General features: G+C 49.2%; 1 protein-coding gene and 1 long non-coding RNA gene across 8 annotated transcripts in view; one reads left to right on the top strand and one right to left on the bottom strand.

Annotated features, from left to right (window-relative positions):
• Window positions 1-854: 854 nt before the first annotated feature.
• Window positions 855-2,944, top strand: LOC149332984 (uncharacterized). Its single transcript, XM_089555945.1, has one exon. It carries the CDS (start codon window positions 913-915, stop codon window positions 2,146-2,148), a length of 1,236 nt encoding a protein of 411 aa, XP_089412071.1. The 5' UTR covers window positions 855-912; the 3' UTR covers window positions 2,149-2,944.
• Window positions 2,945-6,636: 3,692 nt separating this feature from the next.
• Window positions 6,637-19,600, bottom strand: part of LOC149332979 (uncharacterized) — a 90,003-nt gene continuing 77,039 nt past the window's right edge. Inside the window, exons 1-3 of one of the 7 annotated variants that reach the window (XR_016285279.1) lie at window positions 13,513-14,334; window positions 11,909-12,450; window positions 6,637-6,770 (exon numbers count right to left, since the gene is read on the bottom strand). This is a non-coding gene — a long non-coding RNA (uncharacterized LOC149332979). Of the gene's footprint in view, window positions 6,771-11,674; window positions 12,451-13,512; window positions 14,335-14,565; window positions 15,877-19,600 lie in introns of those variants that run through there. The other 6 variants (XR_016285278.1, XR_016285274.1, XR_016285276.1 and 3 more) reach the window with 6 other exon arrangements.

The raw sequence follows: 19,600 nt of genomic DNA, 5'->3' as shown, positions 1-19,600 counted from the left end.
TAAACGAAGTCCGCCGAGCACTCTTTAGTATTCGCCGCTCTACGGCGCCGGGGCCGGATGGCATAACGTACAAGGCACTACTCAATCTGGACGATGTCTCCCTCCAGGAACTCACGGAGCTCTTTAATAACCACTGGCAAGCTGGGACGCTCCCATCAGCCTGGACCCATGTCAGCATGCGATTTATACCCAAACCGGGCAAAGCCCTCACTCTTCAAAATTTGCGCCCCATCTCCTTAACGAGCTGTGTCGGCAAGGTCTTCGAGCATGTCATTCTCAATCGCCTGCAACCGTTCCTAGAAACAACAGGCTTTCTCTCAAACGTTCAATTCGGCTTCCGCCCAAACATCTCGGCGCAAGACGTACTTCTCGCGCTTAAAGAGTCCCTCTTTTGCACTAAGCGTCGTACAGCCTCTACGCGAGCCATACTGGCCCTGGATATCCATAAGGCTTTCGACACAATAAGCCATGACCATATCCTCACGACATTAGCCACCACGGGGTGTGGCACGGGCCCGCACATGGCAATATATTCGGGCCTTCCTTCAGGGGCGTACGGCAGACCTCCACCTTGGGGATATTGCCTCCCAGCCTTTCCCCCTGCCTAACCGGGGAACCCCAGAAGGGGCTGTTCTATCACCTTTACTTTTTAACATTGCCCTAGCGCCACTGGCAAAGGCCCTTGCTGCTGTCCCAGGGCTCCACACAGCCATATACGCAGATGATATTGTTACCGATGGACCGTGAACGAAGAAGTGGCGGTGCGCTGAACGACGACGACGTTGACAGTTGGTAGCTGGGCCCTCGCTGTCTGAGCTGAGTGCTGGCCATCTCAGAGCAGCCGCCAACACAGACTTACCGCCGTAACATCCCCGTAACATCTTTTGGTGGAGGTCGCGGGTTCGAGCCGACATGCCGACGACCCGACGAGCCGACGAGACGACGGGCCGAACGGGCGAGATGACTACCGACCCGGCCCCTCCGTCTGCGCCTGCCACGCCAACTGTCGTCGTAGCCCACCCTCGCGACCCGGGCACATTCTGCGGTACAGATGGCGTGGATGTCGAGGACTGGCTCTCGCTCTATGAGCGTGTTAGCCAGCACAACAGGTGGGACGCCACGCTGATGCTGGCCAATGTGATATTTTATCTTGCCGGCACCGCACGCGTGTGGTTCGAAACCCACGAAGAAGAGATTGCCACGTGGGATGCCTGTAAGCAGAAGCTCCGCGACCTGTTTGGGAAACCAGTTGGCCGTCAGCTTGCTGCCAAAAAAGAACTTTCAGCTCGCGCCCAAACGGCCACCGAATCATATATTACATACATTCAAGACGTCTTGGCACTGTGCCGAAAGGTCGATCCCAACATGACCGAGGACGATAAGGTAGGCCACATTCTTAAAGGCATTGCCGACGATGCCTTCCACCTTCTTCTATGCCGGGACTGCTCTACGGTTGACTCCGTTCTGCAGGTGTGTCGACGCTTCGAGCAGGCCAAGCACCGGCGCATTGCACACCGCTTTGATCGCCTGCCTAACACCGCTGCCAGTTCCACGTGCGAGGATCTGCCGACACTGAGGCAGCCTTCAAACCCCGACAACGTGACTCGCATCGTGCGCCGTGAACTGGAGGCGTTGGCTCCTGTTACGACCAACGCGCCCTTGTCGGACAACACCCTGGCCACAATATCCCTTATTCAAGCTGTCGTCCGCCAGGAGGTCGCCAACTTGGGCATGCCCTCCAGCCATCGTCCCGTCGAACCACGGAGTGCGAGCCCCATCTCTCCCGTGGTCGCTACTGCTACGGCCCGCAACACCTTCGTCCCAAGTTACACAAGGTATCGCAATCCCGATGAGTGGCGTACTCCTGACGACCGGCCGATCTGCTTTACGTGCTCGCGCGTAGGCCACATCTCTCGCCACTGCCGCAGCCGTTGGTCCGCACCTCCCCGACCTTTGCCCTACGTCGACCGCCGTTATGACTATGGACCCCGTCGCTTCACGCCTCGGAATGACCCACCCAGCACCGAGTCCACACCGCCTCCTCGCAGAACCAGCCGCTCTCCCTCTCCGACAGCCCACCGTTCCCGCTCACCTCTTCCGCACCGCAGTTACTCACCGTCCTCTGCAGGCCGCTTCGCGGGAAACTAGCCAGTGCAGCTCCCGGAGGTGATGCTGCATTGGTGCCCCGACCTGAAAATCCTCTACTGACCCAGCCTTCGCCCTGTAATCTGCTCGACGTTTTTGTGGACGGTGTTCCTGTTTCTGCCCTCATTGACACTGGTGCCCAAGTCTCGGTTCTTAGCTCATCCTTTTGCCGTCGCCTCAAAAAAGTTCAGACCCCTGCCGCTTCGCCCACCGTTCGCGTTGCCGATGGCAGCACTGCTGCCGTCACTGGCTTGTGCACTGCCCGCGTCACTCTTGCCGGTCATAACATCCCAGTTTTGTTCACCGTCCTCGAACACTGCCCTCACAATGTGATCCTTGGTCTAGACTTTCTAACCGCTCACTCTGCCCTTATCGACTGCTCCAGCGGCTTTCTACGATTGGACCTGCCTCTCAGCTCAGCCGACACACCCTCAAGCTCCACGCCCCGCCTTCGCTCCACCGAGTACGCTCGCCTGCCCCCTGACTCTGCCGTTTATCTGCCTATGTCACCATTTCCTGCGGTTCCTGATGGGGATTATCTTGCCTGCCCACTCGCCGATGTCGTTCTCTCTCGCAATGTTGTTCTTCCGCACCTCATCGTGAGCGTCACCAAGAATAGCACCTACCTCCCTGTCCTCAACTTCAGCTTGTCACCACAAGTTCTTCCTGCAGGCATATCGCTTGCTACTTTGTCTTCTCTCACCGACTGTACCGTCACTGCTCTCTCACCTGGACCGCCTTCTACTGTCTCTCAAGCGCCCGACATCCCGTCCAACGTTCCGCAATCCATTTCTGCGATGATTGCTTCTGACCTGAGCCCCGAGCATGCACTGGATCTTCACAACCTTCTGGTGTCCTACACCGACATTTTTGACTTCGCTTCTGCTCCTCTGGGTCAAACATAGGTAGTGACTCACCGCATTGACACCGGCGATGCAAGACCTATACACCGGAGGCCTTATCGTGTGTCGCTACCAGAGCGCCAGGTCATCCAGCGGGAGGTGGACAAGATGTTGGCCAACGATATCATCGAGCCTTCAAACAGCCCTTGGGCATCTCCTGTCGTGCTCGTGAAAAAGAAAGACCAAACTTGGCGGTTTTGCGTCGACTATCGTCATCTCAACAAGGTCACGAAGAAAGACGTCTATCCCCTTCCGCGCATAGATGATGCCCTGGACTGTTTACATGGCGCCCGCTACTTTTCTTCCATCGACCTTCGTAGCGGGTATTGGCAAATCTCTGTTGACGCAAGAGACCGCGAGAAAACAGCTTTCGTCACCCCTGATGGCCTTTACAAATTTAAGGTCATGCCCTTCGGCCTTTGTAACGCCCCTGCCACATTTGAACGGATGATGGATTCGTTACTCCGGGGCTTCAAGTGGACGACCTGTCTTTGTTACTTAGATGATGTAATTGTTTTCTCGCCCTCTTTTGAAACCCACCTGCTTCGCCTTTCGTCCATCTTGGCACTTTTCCGCCGCGCAGGTCTTCAACTCAACTCAAAAAAATGTACTTTCGGCCGCCGCGAACTCAAAGTCCTCGGCCATTTGGTGAATGCGAGTGGCATACAACCTGACCCTGATAAAGTTCGTGCCGTCAGTGCTTTTCCCTGTCCCCGCTCGCCCAGCGATGTCCGCAGCTTCATCGGTCTCTGTTCCTACTTTCGCCGGTTCGTCCCGAACTTCGCAGCCGTCGCTCGCCCTCTCACCAATCTGTTGCAGAAAGGCGTTCCTTTTTCCTGGGGCCCAGAGCAGGCTACTGCATTCTCCAGCCTTATCGCCGTCCTCACTAACCCTCCTGTATTGGCCCATTTCAACCCGTCTGCCCCGACTGAACTTCGCACTGATGCCAGTGGTCACGGAATTGGCGCCATCCTTGCTCAGCGACAACGCGGCCAGCACTGCGTGATTGCGTACGCCAGCCGTCTTCTTTCGTCCGCCGAGAAGAATTACTCTATCACAGAACGCGAGTGCCTGGCTCTTGTTTGGGCCATTGGAAAATTCCGCACATACTTGTTTGGCCGCCCATTCACTGTTATCACCGACCACCACGCCCTGTGCTGGCTCTCCTCTCTCAAGGACCCTACTGGCCGCCTTGGCCGGTGGGCATTGCGATTGCAAGAATACACCTTTTCCGTGGTTCACAAGTCCGGTCGCCTTCATCAAGATGCAGACTGCCTGTCACGCTATCCCGTCGATCCTCCTTCTACAGACTGTGAGTCGTCGGATGCCTGTGTCCTCTCCATCTCCGACCTCTCCCACATTGCCGACGAACAGCGCTTGGATCCCGCCCTCACCTCTCTCATCGACCGCGTCAGCACCGACCGGCGCGACACTTCTCTGGCCCGGTTTTTGCTCGACGGAAACACGCTGTACCGCCGCAACATGCGACCTGATGGCGCTGAGCACTTGCTCGTTGTTCCCCGACACCTACGTTCCACTATCCTCAAACAACTGCATGACGCATCTACGGCTGGTCATCTTGGTGTCTCCCGTACGTACGACCGCGTGCGCCGGCGTTTCTTCTGGCCTGGTCTGTACCGCTCCGTCCAACGCTACGTTGCCGCTTGCGACGTCTGTCAGCGCCGAAAGAAGCCCGCTGTCCTGCCGTCTGGACACCTGCAGCCGATTCCCATCCCGACCGACCCGTTTTCTCGTGTTGGGCTAGACCTACTTGGGCCCTTCCCGGAGTCCTCCTCGGGGAACAAGTGGATTGCCGTCGCCACCGATTATGCCACGCGGTACGTGATCACTCGCGCCATTCCAACCAGCTGCGCCACTGACGTCGCTGACTTCCTTCTGCACGACGTCATATTACACCATGGCGCTCCCCGTCAACTCCTTACCGACCGTGGCCGCTGCTTCCTCTCCCGAGTTGTTGACGAAATCCTCCGTTCTTGCTCCGTTCGTCACAAGTTCACCACTGCTTATCATCCTCAGACGAACGGCCTAACGGAGCGTCTCAACCGCACGCTTACAGACATGCTCGCCATGTACGTATCCGACGACCACCGGGACTGGGACATAAGCTTGCCTTTTGTCACCTTCGCCTACAACTCTTCGCGCCATGATACCGCTGGTTACTCGCCCTTCTATTTTCTCTTTGGACGAGACCCCTTACTGCCCTTCGACACTCTGCTGCCCACAGCCGGCCCTGTCACTACATATGCGCATGACGCTATCGCCCGAGCAGACGCCGCCCGCCAGGTTGCTCGTCACAAGCTCTCCGCCTCCCAAGAGGCTCAAAAACACCGCTACGATGGCCTGCGTTGCCTTCAGCCGAGGGGGATAGTGTTACCGATGGACCGTGAACGAAGAAGTGGCGGTGCGCTGAACGACGACGACGTTGACAGTTGGTAGCTGGGCCCTCGCTGTCTGAGCTGAGTGCTGGCCATCTCAGAGCAGCCGCCAACACAGACTTACCGCCGTAACATCCCCGTAACAATATAACCCTCTGGACAACGGGAGGATCCCTTGGAACAGCCCAGGATATCCTGCAATCTGCCATAGACATCACCACCACTCATTTAGCAAACACAGGCCTCCGTTGCTCTCCAAATAAATCGGAACTCCTGCAGCTGAAACCCCTCCCCAGTGACCCCCCGATTGAACTGCACATGTACGGGAATCCAGTGCCCATTGTGCCTCAGGTGAAGATTCTCGGCCTTCTCATTAACAACACACTCGATGCAACCGCCACCCTTCAGCTCTTGCAGAGATAGACCAAACAGGTCGCTGCACTTATCAGGCGGGTGGCAGCACGCAATCATGGGCTGTCTGAACGCGAGACCCTCAATATGACAAATGCACTAATCATTAGACGCATTACATACCGCCTTCCATACCACATACTCACTCAGCGGCAAACACAACAGGCAGACATCCTAATACGCACGGCTGTCACCTCTGCCTTACGTCTTTCACGGACGGTTAGCACGAAACGTCTCCTGGCCACTGGTACCCACAATACAGTGATCGAATTAATAGAGGCTCAACGCACCAACCAATTAGTCCGCCTGAGTCGCACGGAAACAGGACAATGCCTACTGCGACAGCTACGTCTCAATCCACCAATTCCCACCCCAACAAGTCCTACACCTTACATGATTTCTCTGCGCACGCAGGATCACATATATCAGAAGCCCCTACCGCGCAATATGAGTGCTAGTCTCCATCACGGTAGGCGGCAGGCACGAGCGAGCTATTACACCAAAACATACAGCAACCGCTCCGATATCCTTTATGTCAACGCGGCACAAAATTGTAAACCAGGATATTTCACGGCAGTCGCAGCCTATGAAGACGGCACAGTGGGGGCCGCCGCCACTATTCGAACTAATTCGCCTGCAGAGGCGGAAGGAGCCGCCATCGCACTTGCTCTGGCCCACACCATCATTGACAAAAACATAACAGAAATTTGCACAGATTCACAGGCCGCGTACCGCCACTACCTAAAGGGCGTGGCGACTCCGGCAACACACCGTATACTTACCACGGCCACCTCTCTCGACCGAACGGTTACTCTGTCGTGGGTCCCTGGGCATGCCTCGATCCCCGGTAATGAGCGCGTTCATGCGCTGGCCCGAGAACTCTCCTCCCGGACCCCGGAGGATCAGGCACCCAACCCTGCGCAAGAAGCCCCTGCGGTCCTCTCTACATGTCACCAAATTACCACATTTTACAAATTCAGCCGCATGACACTGCCACCACCCCACAGTACCTTGTCGCCCTTATCCAGCGCCACATGGCGGCAATTACAGACAGGCTGCTTTATTTCACCCCACCGCCTCTCATGCTTTCATCCCACCTTTCCTCCTGATTGTAACACTTGTGGCGTGCCCAAATCCACACTTTTCCATTACCTTTGGGAATGTTCTTCCCCAAAGGCAGTATCCCCCATCCCCAATCCCACTCATTCTTCCTGGGAGGCTGCTTTACGGACCGCTCAGCCCGCCGGCCAGAAATGGCTAGTGGATCGGGCTTTACGTGAAGCACACGCCCGTGGACTCCTGGACCAGTAGGGGACCACCCTGGAAGATTGTTTTTTTGTGTGTGTGTAATAAAGTTGTTTCCATCCATCCATCCTGCACTAACGTACGGGTGGTCGAAATTATTCCGAGACGACCACTACGGCACCTCTTTCTCTCTTTCACTTCCGCCTCCCTCCCTTTCCTTACGGCGCGGTTAAGGTGTCCACCGAGATATGTGAGACAGATACTGTGCCCTTTACTTTCCTCAAAAAACCAATTATTATTATTATTATAATTGCGTCATTAGCCATCTTCGCTATATCCAGTACAAATTTTTAGTTATATACGGATATCTATTTTTTGGATGCCAACGTATACAGCGAAAGAAGACAAATGGCTTGACATCACTTCGAGTGCCCTATGTCGAATAGTTTAGGCGTAATGGACGTTTGAAGTTCTAAGAAGTCACGGTTTGGGGAACCAAAGGTCGTCGGTGCGAATCCCTATGATAAGCTACGCTTTCATTCGACTCGTAATATTATGCTCCGGGACGCGCCGAATCACTTGATACCACTCCAAAAGTTCTACAGCAACTAGGCGGTCAACAATCTGTGTACCAGTGATACCACCTACTGGTCCCTTTTGGAGAGCCTTGCGTTTCATAGTAACGCGACATTGAGTAACGCGGCCATTCGGACGAACGCTTTGAAAGGTGTCCTTCTGATGGGTCTCTCTGTGGCGCTGTTTACTATTTGAGCTAGCGCAAGACGAACTTTCGAAAGCAACATTCGGCTGAGCATTAGAAGGTTACAGCACTACCATCAAAAATATGGGGCACTTTGTTGACATAAGGTGCTGTGAGGCGAAAGGCTTAGGCGCGGCGTTGATGCTTGTGTCACTGATGTGTGGTTAAGAGAGTGGAACGCGACAGCGTCTTGCAACGCCGTCAGGGAGTACACAGAACGCCATCGCCTGTTCGGGTCGAGTGCTCGTCGGTAAATTGGTTTTTGAGGAAAGGAAATTGAAAAGCGTTACATTTCTGTCGACAACTGCTGCTTACAACGATGAGACATTAAAGGCTTTCGCCTTAAAAATTGGCAGTGGCTTAGCTGTGGCTAAGCCTGGATATACGAGCGAAAAGGTTCAGTACGCTTGCTTTGACGTCATGGCTGTCGCAGTTCGCGCACAATGCGCTGGGAGCACCACGATAACGGTGGAGGCGTTCGGCCGTCCACACACTGCCTGTACAGAGGCGGAGGAGGAAACGCGCGTGCAGTGAATACGGTGCTGTCTTAGAAGGTTGCTTTAGAGACACGTACTGTCAGGTACTGTGGTGTCCATTCTTTCGGGTGTACACCAAGATATGAGAGATAGGAATTTCCTTTCTTTAAAACCAATTTTCAATTCATTTCATTTGCCCTTACGGCGCGGTTAGGGTATCCACCGAGATATGAGAGACACCGGCTTCATTTCCTTTAAACTATTTTTTTTTTCATTTTCCTTCCTTTACGGCGCGGTTCGGGTGTCCACCTAGATATGAGTTTCCTGGCGCAATGTTTCTCTTTTATTTATATTTTTATTTGATATTAAGGCGAAAGTCTTTAATGCCTCATACTGTCGTTAGGAGACGCGTCGGCAGGAGTGTCGACAGACGCGTCGGCAGCCCTGTCAACAGACGCGTCGGCAGGAGTGTCGACAGACGCGTTGGCAGCCGTGTCGACAGACGCGTAGGCAGAGTCGTCCGCCTTTCGGCATCACTGCTTAAAAGGCTCAAAGGTTCCAGCATGAATAAAGGCGCATCTAGTGAATGCATGGCCTTCGTAAATAAAATAAAAGGAGTAAAGTCAAGAAAATGAATATAAAAAAATAAAAATAAGAGAATAAACAGAAATAAAAACAAAATAAAAACAAGATGTGGAAATAAAAATAAAAAACAATAAAGTTAAGAAAATAATCAAAGAAATAAAAAACAAATATGAAAAAGAAAAAAGTAAATAAAAACAAACAATGGCCAGGAAACGCTTACGCCTTGCAGCACTTTAGGGAGCCGAAGTGCCCCCTGAATTTTTTTATTCCTTTCATTCCCTTCTTTATATTTTCGTTTCTGTGCTTATTTTTATTCTTTTTTTTATTACGGAGTCGGCGGCCACCTGCGCTGCGCGTGACGTCGCTCGGTTTCGCGCATGCGCAGAAGTGGCAAATCTGGCCTCCGGCTCACGCGAAGCGCGGTGTTGAGCCTAGTGACGCTTTTCGCTTGATGATGAAATAACCTTATTTACACCCGTCACGGAATTAGAGGGCGATGAATACTTGAGTCTTGACCGCCGTCATCTTCCTCCCCTTTCAGCAGGCTGGGATCCCTTGGGATTCAGCGGTGTCCAGGGCCAGACGGATGACTTTTTTGTTCTTCTTTCTGGCTGGCCATTAAAGCCTCCCAGGACTCTATATTCCTGTCTGGTTCGTTGTGGCTAGGGCATGTCCACACCATGTGGATCATGTCTGCTATTTCATTGCACTGTTTACACCTCGGGTCTTGGATTGCCGGATGCCATCTGCTTAGTGCTAGTGGGTTGGAAAAAACTCCCACCTGTAACTTTCGCCTTATGACCTCTTTCTTTTTGCTGAGGCCCTTGCATGCTCAAGGTAGTGTCTGTCTTCCTAATGTGTAATGGCTAAGAATATCTTGGTACGTGTTCAGCTCCTCGTCCCTCTGAAGGGGCTCTCTGCTCGACGAGACGGCATTTTGGTCCCGGTGTGCGAGTCCTCGGGCCAATGCGTGCGCTGTCTCGTTTCCCCGGAAGCCCTCGTGGGCCGGAGTCCAAACTAGGTCAAGATAGTTCTGCCGGTCTCAGGCCGGCAGTCAGAATTTTGACTGCTTTGACAAATACCCTGCCTGCGTTGTAGTTTCGGATAGGCGATTTGGAATCTGTTATAATCACCCTGACATTCTGTTGAGTTAGGGCCAGAGCAATGGCTACCTCCTCAGCCGCTGCAGCACGAGACTCGGTTTCCGCCCTCCCTAGTCACTACCCATTGGGCCACGAAGAGCCATCGAACATCCAACGGATGCCATGGCAACGTATGTTTGAACGTCTGCTGGACATCTGTAGAGGTCCGCAAATGTCCGACGGACGTACATAGGTTGTCTGATGGACGTCCGGCGCAAAGAAAATGGCAGTCCAGTGAGAGCCCCATGGACGCCAAAATCGGATTTTCGGACGTCCGTCAAACGTCCGGAAACTGACGTGCCTTTTTTAAACGGCCACAGGACGTCCGGTGGAAAATTATCGCTTGTGCAAGGGACGTTCAGAGAACGTCAGAACACGGCAGTCGCATGCGGGACGTCCGAACACTACCCGACGGACCAAACTTTCCAAGTGGTAGACGTCCACAGGACATTGATTTTTGATCAAAAGAGGCGTATTGATGCAGTCTGTAGTGTTTCAGCAATACCTACTATTGGCCCCTTGGTCAAGAAAGCTAATTACTGAGTGTGTAAACTTAATGACTCGCATCCCACCGGCTGTCAGTTGGTGCACTGTTGAATGCCACTGGCTCTTTCCAGCAGACAGCAGATCCGGAAACATGCCTTGAACACATAGCATGTTTCTGCATCTGCTGGAAGAGTGCCAGTGGCATTCAACAGTGCACAAACTGACAGCCGGTGGGGTGCGAGTCATTTAGTTTACACACTCAGAAATAGAGCTTTCTTGACCAAGGGGCCAATAGTAAGTATTGCTGAAACACTACAGACTGCGTCTATACGCCTCTTTTGATCAAAAATCAATGTCCTGTAGGTGTCACTGACACACAATGAACCACAGCACTCTGGAATTTTGTCTCGATCTGAACATAAAAAACTGGCTTCCATGTACAGCAGGAGTTAAACATCTGCTGCTAGAGTGCACCTATGGGATATGGTTTGGCATTAAGCTCACGGGACGGCAACAGGATAGCAAAGCTGCTCCCACAATATAAAGGTGGCCTCAGAGGCCATCAGCCAAGGGCCTGGTTTCTAAAGTAGATGTTTCAAAGGCAATACGCTTTAAGTACTTAGTTACTAGTAGTTTTGTTTCTAAGAACGGCCTGTTGTAGCGTGCATATTTCATGGTTCGTTTTTTACAGCCACATCATGTATCTAAGAAAGTATATAATTTTTTTTACTGTTCTGTTTGTTGGGAGCCGTACTGCTTTTGAAAAACGTTATGTGGTGCACTGTTCCAAGCAATGTTTTATGCTGGGTTCGTGCCCAGTGTTTCAATCAGTTACTGTTCGCCTTCTCCATATTTCTTCAGTACATGTATGGAAAGGCACTCATTTCTTATTTTGGAAATTGTGCATATAATAGCCATGTGTTATACCTATCCTATTATTTTTGTTACCCTATCACAGTTCATTATAATGCAAAATTTCATTTCAGGAGTTAAATAAACAACTAAATAAAACACCCTAATGGTAGTGTCACTAATTAGAATGAGCCAAGCAGCACAACTGCCAGAGATACACAGCCCTGAAGGACTACCATTCTCTGCATAACAAAGCAAGAAAGTGCTCTGTAAACACAAGCACCAACAGCATTTATTTTCCCAGGACATAATTCTACTGCTAGCACTGGCCAACATGGTTCAAGCTTTGCTCACGAAGGCAGATCAAAACAAAAAGGACATCACCGTGCAGACTTTTGGCTTGTCCTTTGTCCCTGAGTGAAGGACCACCTTGCCCAACAATACTCCCCAATCAGCTTCTCAAACCAGTGAACAATGACAAAACATGGACACCTCCAATGTGACTCACAGTCAACAATAAAAGTTTCTGATATACAGGCTTTCGCGACGCTGTAGTCTGTGACGATAATAAAGAGAATGCACTGCGGTAGGTTGCTTGGTTTGGTTTGGTTTTATGGGGTTTAACGTCCCAAAGCGACTAAGGCTATGAGATACACCGTAGTGGAGGGCTCCGGAAATTTCGACCACCTGGGGTTCTTTAACGTGCACTGACATCGCAAAGTACACGGGCCTCGAATTTCTCCTCCAAAGAAATTCAGCCGCAGCGGCCGGGATCGAGCCCGCGTCTTTCGGGCCAGCAGCCGAGCATCATAGCCACTGAGCCACCGCGGCGGCACGGTAGGTTGCTTCATGAAGGATGTCATCTAAATGTAGCATACATCAGAAGAAAGGTGCAGACGGTCATTTCTTCTTCTTGATGTACTTGAGGTACCGATGTCTGTCAAAGTTGTCTTCCAGCTCTTGCTGGATCACAACCACCTCCGGAGGCTTCTTCTTGACTAGAACAACCTGCTGCTGCTCTGGTGTCAGCTCCTCAAACTTCAGCGGCATCTCATAGGAAGAGAAGGAGACAAGATGGCAAATTCCATGAAGATCATGCATCTTTAGATTACGAGAGGTTGTCGTGTCCTTTTGTGCCAGAATGTGCATAAGCAACACCTGCTTCAAAATAACAATATTCTCTCTATGAGAGAAGCCAACAGCCACAGATACAGAGCCACAGATGGTTGGATACAACTTTGAGTTCACAATGCAGCTCAGCCCACATTGGCGACTACCAGGCACTATTGCTCTGAGAAAAGGAATTAATCCTTTATTAGATTTATTTTGTTATCTCAGCAAAAAATAACCATCATAAATTATAAGTGCATTAATTCTGACGCCTCTGACTTTCATTAAAATTTCAATAAGCGAGACAAGATGAGCCCGCAGCCTCTAGGCAGTTCAAACGGGCTTAAACCTACACGGCATTACTTAAAAAGACTTAGTGATTACAATCATAAGCTCCCAAGATTATCCGATTCCCACTTCACAGCCCGCCACTATGCACGGAAGCAGACCGTAACTATAGTGTTTTTCTTCACGGTTCATTGTAATGAATGAGTCACTTCATACACCTTTTGTCAGGAACCGAAGTGTCCATATAACCATTAACAAGGCACAACTGTACACACGAGCTAGTCAGGATGCTGTGTTACGAGACTATGCAGGGGAGGGGGATTATAATTTTTGAAGAATAACACAACTTTTTCCTGGAAGAGAATAAAAAGAACTAAGTATAAAGAAATTGCCAAGGCACCAATAATGTCCATGCGTACTCACAGAGCCAGGTATTCTTGAAGAATGCTCAAGCTATATATATACACACACTTTGACTGACGTGAACTGTAAACATACTTTTTTAACAACTTCATTAGGTTCATCAAAGCTTTTAACAGAAACTGCCACTGTAGAACTGTAGTGGAGCAATGCACAAAAAAAGCTTCCTTTTTTGATCACAAAAGTAGAGGTTGACATCTTAAAGTATAAGCAGGCTACAATAGCAAGTGGGGCTGGGTTTGATAAGTCAAGCAAATTATGGCTGCTAATGATTATGGTTTGCACAAAACACACCTTCAGATGGGTCGGCAGAAGATTCTGATTTCTTCCGTCTTTGACTTCCGGAAAGCCTTTCAGGCGCATGTCTCAGCTATGATTTTATTGACTCCTCGACGCTGGCCCTACTTCCTTGTGGAAACTGTAAACAAAACGAAAGCAGTTATCTTCCGGGCCAAGAATAAACAAGTTCACCTGACAAAGCAATTATGTTTGCGATCTTGTCCACTGGAAATAGTGGCACATTTCAAAACCCTGGGGGTTGTCTTTAATCAGCAAATGTCCTGGGACGATCACATAGCCCACATAACTTCTAAGTTGTCGCAAATAATTGGTATACTCTATCGCAACCGCGAAATCTTGCCGTCTTGTGTAATGATGTTAGTTTATCACTCTTTATTCCATTCTCGCTTTAACTACTGTAGCCTTATCTGGGGTACTAAAACACAGGAAAATCTGAGCAAATTACTCGTATTGCAAAAAAAGGCAATGCGAATTGCTAAGAGGTTACCAAGGTTACATCACACAGGAGAAATATTTTTAGAGCACAAAATTATACCAGTAACAAAAATCTATGACTATCGCCTTAGCCGAACACTTAAACAGGAATTTTTGAATAAAACGTCTTTCATTCAAAATCTTTCAGGCCTGAAAAGGCGCGAATAAACTTATGAAACAAGAAATAATGACATGTGGCAAACTAATACATTTTGAACAACGTACGGTCTGCAAACTTTAGAAAACCAGAAACAGAATATAACACCCCAATGTGTAACATTTCACAGACTTCTAACTTACTTTCTTTGTAAACATTTCATGTAATTCTTCATGCAACGAGAACAGCCGCCTTGGAACTGTTGGTGTTCCTGGCTCGTATTCATATGTTTTCTATTAAAGTGTCTTTACCATGTAATTGCATTGTGTTAAATATTAGAATACCTTATTTCTTTTTGCCATGTGTTTATGGTTTTGTACTGCTTTAAATATATGTGCCAGGTGAATCTGTTTTGTAACATGTTTCTGTACTGTCTTTTAGTGCGGTGTGCTCATCGCACGTAGTTTTCCCTTTACCTTGTATATTTCGTTTTTGCGCCACTTTGTATGCTGCCAAAAAGGGGGGCCGTTGCTCTGTCAAGCTGTTGAAAGACAGCTTTTACTTCGGTCCCCTGCATCATCATGTACAACGTGGTGATCAAATAAACATTATTATTATTATTATTATAACTCCCCTGCAGCAGCTAAAAATAAAAACCACAAGTTGTTAAAATTTTGTATTTATACTGTGTGATAGCATTCGCCAAACACTAAAGCACTGCTAGCGATAAATTACGATATTAGCAAAAAAAAGTTTTTTTAAGAAAGAGTACACATATTATAATAAAACTGAGTATATACAGTTGGCGGCTCTTAAAACAGTAATGCTATAAGAATTTGTTATCAAAGTAACTCAAACCACTAAACCCACTTATAACAGCACAAAATAGCTCCAATAGAAGTGCACTTACTTATAACATAAGGATACTTATGTCCTTCCACTAGACACTCACAAACCTTACAAAGAGGAATGAAAACTCTATTCAGGATTATGCAGGGCAAAGTATCAATGACAACTCAAATGAATCACATGACTACATATGAAATGCTTTTCAGAGAGCCTCCATGGCCCTTATCACTGAGGTCTACCTGCATAACTTTCTATTTGGCCAGAAGTTGGACAGAGGTTAATGCAACACCAGTTAGCAAGTTCCTCATATAGCTATCACTGCAAGAGGCAAGCACTGAACTGGTTTGCAAAAATCCTTTTCATGCTCATGTGTCCAGCAGAAAAAAATTGTAAATAAAAGGGGATAAATGTCTTTTTTTCTCCAAGTTTCATTCTTACAATGAGGAGATAGGTACAACATTTGCTGCTGCTACAGGCCACCAAAATTCAATTTTCTGCAACTGGCTTTCCACCCCCGCTGAAAATTTTTAAGCAGGCAGTAGTCTTTGGCTTACTTATAATTGCATTGGACATCTTCAAGGCTGAAAAGTCCAGCTTGCTTTTCCTCCCAACCCAAGAGAACTTTGCTGCCAGCTGATCGCTTACTACATATGCCAGCGACATTTGAATCCCCCCCCCCCCCAAGCTGCACAAGTTCTCGGACCTGCAAAGAAAGCATGCTCGGTTTTTAAGGAATGCATCTCCAGTACATGAAGAGGAACAGATCATTTCGCAGAATATTTTACATTTTGAGAAGTGTATATGCACAAAAGGAAATAAATGCTGAAAAAGGTGTACCACATATAAAGAATCGAAACCAATGCTCAAAACAGGTTTAACAGGGCACAACACAACTTCCACTAAGCATAAAACATACAGTCGAGTTGCATTACTGCTAAAACCATGCACATGTACAGGGTCCTTCAAAATATGTGCGAACACGGCGAAGCGTGCCCGCGCTCCGCGGAGCGTCAGCGCATCCGGCGCGGTCGCGCATCGAAACAATGTGGCGCATGCGCACAGCAGACTGGAGGCGGTGCTTCGTGTCGTCTGCTACAGCACGGAAGCGCGCCGTGCTTGCTTTGCTGGGAAGCGCACCTACACTGTGTGCTGACAGCGCCCAGACGCGCCGAGTTGGCAATGTCGCATTTTACTGATTGCAGCGCGTTATTCAGTCTTATGGAAGGGTATCAACTGGCACAGGGAGGTAGCTTGGGCACGGCAATCTCTTATCCGCTGGCGCGGCTGATAAGCTGCTGCAAATTCGTGCCAAGCTAAGCGACTGCTCTGTACTAGTGAATGATTCTCGGATGACTTGTGAAAGCACGATCCACTGCACATTCTTTATGTTCATCGGCTGACAAACACCAAGCTATCAGTTTTAAAGCAATGATGTCACTTTTTTCTTTTCATGCTTATTTCTTACGCTGCCCATAAAAGCAGTGTAACAGTATTGGGGGGCGTCATTTTTCGCCGAAGCTAGGGAGAGCAAGCGATGTCTCGTGTCCCGGAGAGCGAAAGATGGCAAATTGTAGCGCTAAGCCAACAAGCATACTCCCAGAGGAGGATATCAGTGCTAACAAATCGACCACTTTCGACCGTGAATCGGATCGTTCGGGCATACCGAAAGGAGCGAAGGATCACGGATCGTCCGCGGACAGGCCGTCCCAAAGTCACCAATGAAGACGACGACATGAACATAGTTGCGGCCGCTGTGGACAAGCCCACTGCCAGTTCGACTGAAATTAAGAACACTGTCGGGCTTCCGGGTGTGTCGAACGCAACAGTGAGGCGTCGCCTGCGCGCGGCTGGCCTGAAGTCAAGAATAGCTGTGCAGAAGCCACTTGTGAGCGCGAAGAACAAGGACAAGCGCCTGGCATTTGCCCGAGATCATGAGCACTGGACAGAGGAGCACTGGGGAAAGGTCATATTTACTGATGAATCTGCTTTCACGACCAGGTGGGACCAGCGTCAGCGAGTCTGGCGGCCTGAAAACTGCCGGTGAGTGTAATCATTTAAGCAAGTGCATCCTAAAATGAAGGATCATTTTAGGCACTAGTATTTACTGTTATTAAGGTTTAAACGTTTATATGCTTGTTCTAGCAAGTATCAATAATAATTTTTGCAGTGGCCTAGCAACTGTAGTTTTGCAAAGCGCGTACATTAAGCAACATTTCATTTTACACTTCGATAAAAATAAAGCAATTGTCTAAAATAACAGTACAGCTCTGATTAGTGACGAACGTTGCAACCATAATAACTGAAGTTTCAGTTTTTGTCAGTTATGGCTTAAATCTATAAACATCGAATACTATAAGTTGGCGCGTACATTGTTCATCACGAAATATGGGAATGGGGAGAAAGTGACTGTAGGATCGATTAATATTAGGAATTTGTTAGTGGCAAACGAGGCTGCTATTGCCCTAGCGTGGGTCAGTACCAAAGCCAAGATCATCTTGTCTGACAGTAAGGCAGCTGTTCACAACTTTTGTAAGGGGGCGGTCTCCAGTCAAGCCGCCAAATTACCCCTGAAGCAGAGAGGACTCCCTAATATGGGTGGGTTCCTGCTCATGAGAGTATTCCGGGGAATGAGGCTGCTCACAGACTCGCTCGAGAATTATACATCCGAGCTGCTCTGGAAGTGCCACTGAGTGGGAATAAAGACCCTCGCATAACGTATAAAGAAAAACCGAAACACTTAGATTGAATAGGATAACATTCTCAGTTCCGGATAGGTCACTCACTCCAAAGGAGTGCAGGGCCCGGAGGAGGCTTCAGGTCAACAGATTCTTTTCGTACTCCTTACTACACGATGAAGACAGTGGGAGCCTGAGCTCTGCAGTAGCTTCCACAGAATGAGTTCGCAAAATCACATAATTTGGAGTGTCAGGACTCACCTGGGGCTAAATCACAAAGCATCCCAGACCTTGCCACCTGAGAAGAGCTGATCCGGAGCCACGACTCGGATCAGCAAAGGCTCATCAGCCGTCAGGCGGAGACAGCTTACTACAATACTCTCTCCGCGGTCTCCAGTGCTGAGAGCCGGCTGGGAGGCACCCCCTCCTAATTGCTCCACCCCGACCGTGAGGCTCCATGATGACGGAAATAAAGTTCATTCATTCATTCATTCATTCATTCATTCATTCATTCATCAAGAAATAGGTTGGTTGGTTGGTTTATGGGGTTTAACGTCCCAAAGCGACTAAGGCTATGAGAGACGCCGTAGTGGAGGGCTCCGGAAATTTCGACCACCTGGGGTTCTTTAACGTGCACTGACATCGCACAGTACACGGGCCTCTAGAATTTCTCCTCCAAAGAAATTCTAGCCGCCGCGGCCGGGATCGAACCCGCGTCTTTTGGGTCAGCAGCCGAGCACCATAGCCACTGAGCCACCGCGGCGGCTTCATCAAGAAATAGGTGCGGATAGGGAGCCAATATTTAGACTGTGGCATACGCAGGAATCATGCTTTGCCTGAGTCTCGGAACATTTGATGATCTCTCAAAACAAGTGAATTCATAAAAGAATGGCCTCGTTCGCAATTTTTCTTGTGATTGTGTTAGGTGGCCCGGTAATGACCGCTAGACAATCCTAAAATATATTAATTGATATTTCTGTTCCTTCTAGCTTGTTGGTTACACCTGCATTTTTTTACCAACGCTAACAAATGTTTTTTTCGTATTCTGCAGATATATGCCTGAGTACATGCAGCAAGTCGCTGCCAGCGGCCGGTCCGCTGTGAATGTTTGGGGCGCTGTGACCGCCGAAGGCCTGGGACCCCTGGTTCGTCTAGAGAGCCGATTCAATGGAGAGGCCTACTGCTCAATCCTGGACGGTGTGCTCTTCCCGTACCTTCTAGGAGGACCATTTCCGGACAGCGACTTCATTCTGCAGCATGATAACTCCCCAATACACAAATCGAAAAAAGTCGCTGCATTTCTTGAGCTCCGCGACATCGCAGTGTTGGAATGGCCTGCTCAGTCCCCTGACCTAAATGTTATAGAGAATGTTTGGGGCGTAATGAAGAGCGCTATGACCGGCCGACAGCTGCACGGCCTCTCAGCGGACGTACTATGGATTGTTGTCCAAGAGGAGTGGGAGCGGCTAAGGTCCAATGCGAGCCTTTGTAGGTCCCTATACAGGTCCCTCCAGAACAGGATGAAAGCCGTCATAAACGCAGGTGGCGAACCGACCAGCTACTGACCTTGGCCATGGAACTCGTTTAAAAGCAGCACATAGGAGAAAATAAAACTCCACGCAAGAGCAAACCCTGAACAGACTCGGTGGATCATGAATTTTATTTCCTACAATCAGTTTTGCGTTCTCAATTAGATGCGTTACCTTGATGTCAAACTTTTTTTGTCCATTAAAGGATACCTGATGTGTGGGGTTGTAGTTGTTGTAGTGGGGTTGTAGAAAGGAAAGACGGTCATTTAATGTGCTATATCCGTGCATGCTAAGTATCGCCGGGGTCGAAATGATTCAGATCCCTCTACTACGTCGACGTCTCCCATAGCGTGAGTGTCTTTTGGGCATTTAACAGCATAAAGTAATCCAGAATAGAGCTCAGAAATTTGAAACACCTGCATTTAACCGAGTACGCTGCACTGGGAACACGCGTTGCT

The sequence above is a fragment of the Amblyomma mixtum genome, chromosome 8 (assembly GCF_055824585.1).
Source record: "Amblyomma mixtum isolate Tamu chromosome 8, ASM5582458v1, whole genome shotgun sequence".
Taxonomy (NCBI): domain Eukaryota; kingdom Metazoa; phylum Arthropoda; class Arachnida; order Ixodida; family Ixodidae; genus Amblyomma; species Amblyomma mixtum.
Note: the sequence above shows the minus strand (reverse complement) of the source record. Positions and strands in the feature narration are given on the sequence as shown.

What these genes read in the sequence shown, in the direction of transcription:
- LOC149332984 (XM_089555945.1), top strand. Translation starts at nt 913, where the DNA reads ATGCCGACGACCCGACGAGCCGACGAGACGACGGGCCGAACGGGCGAG.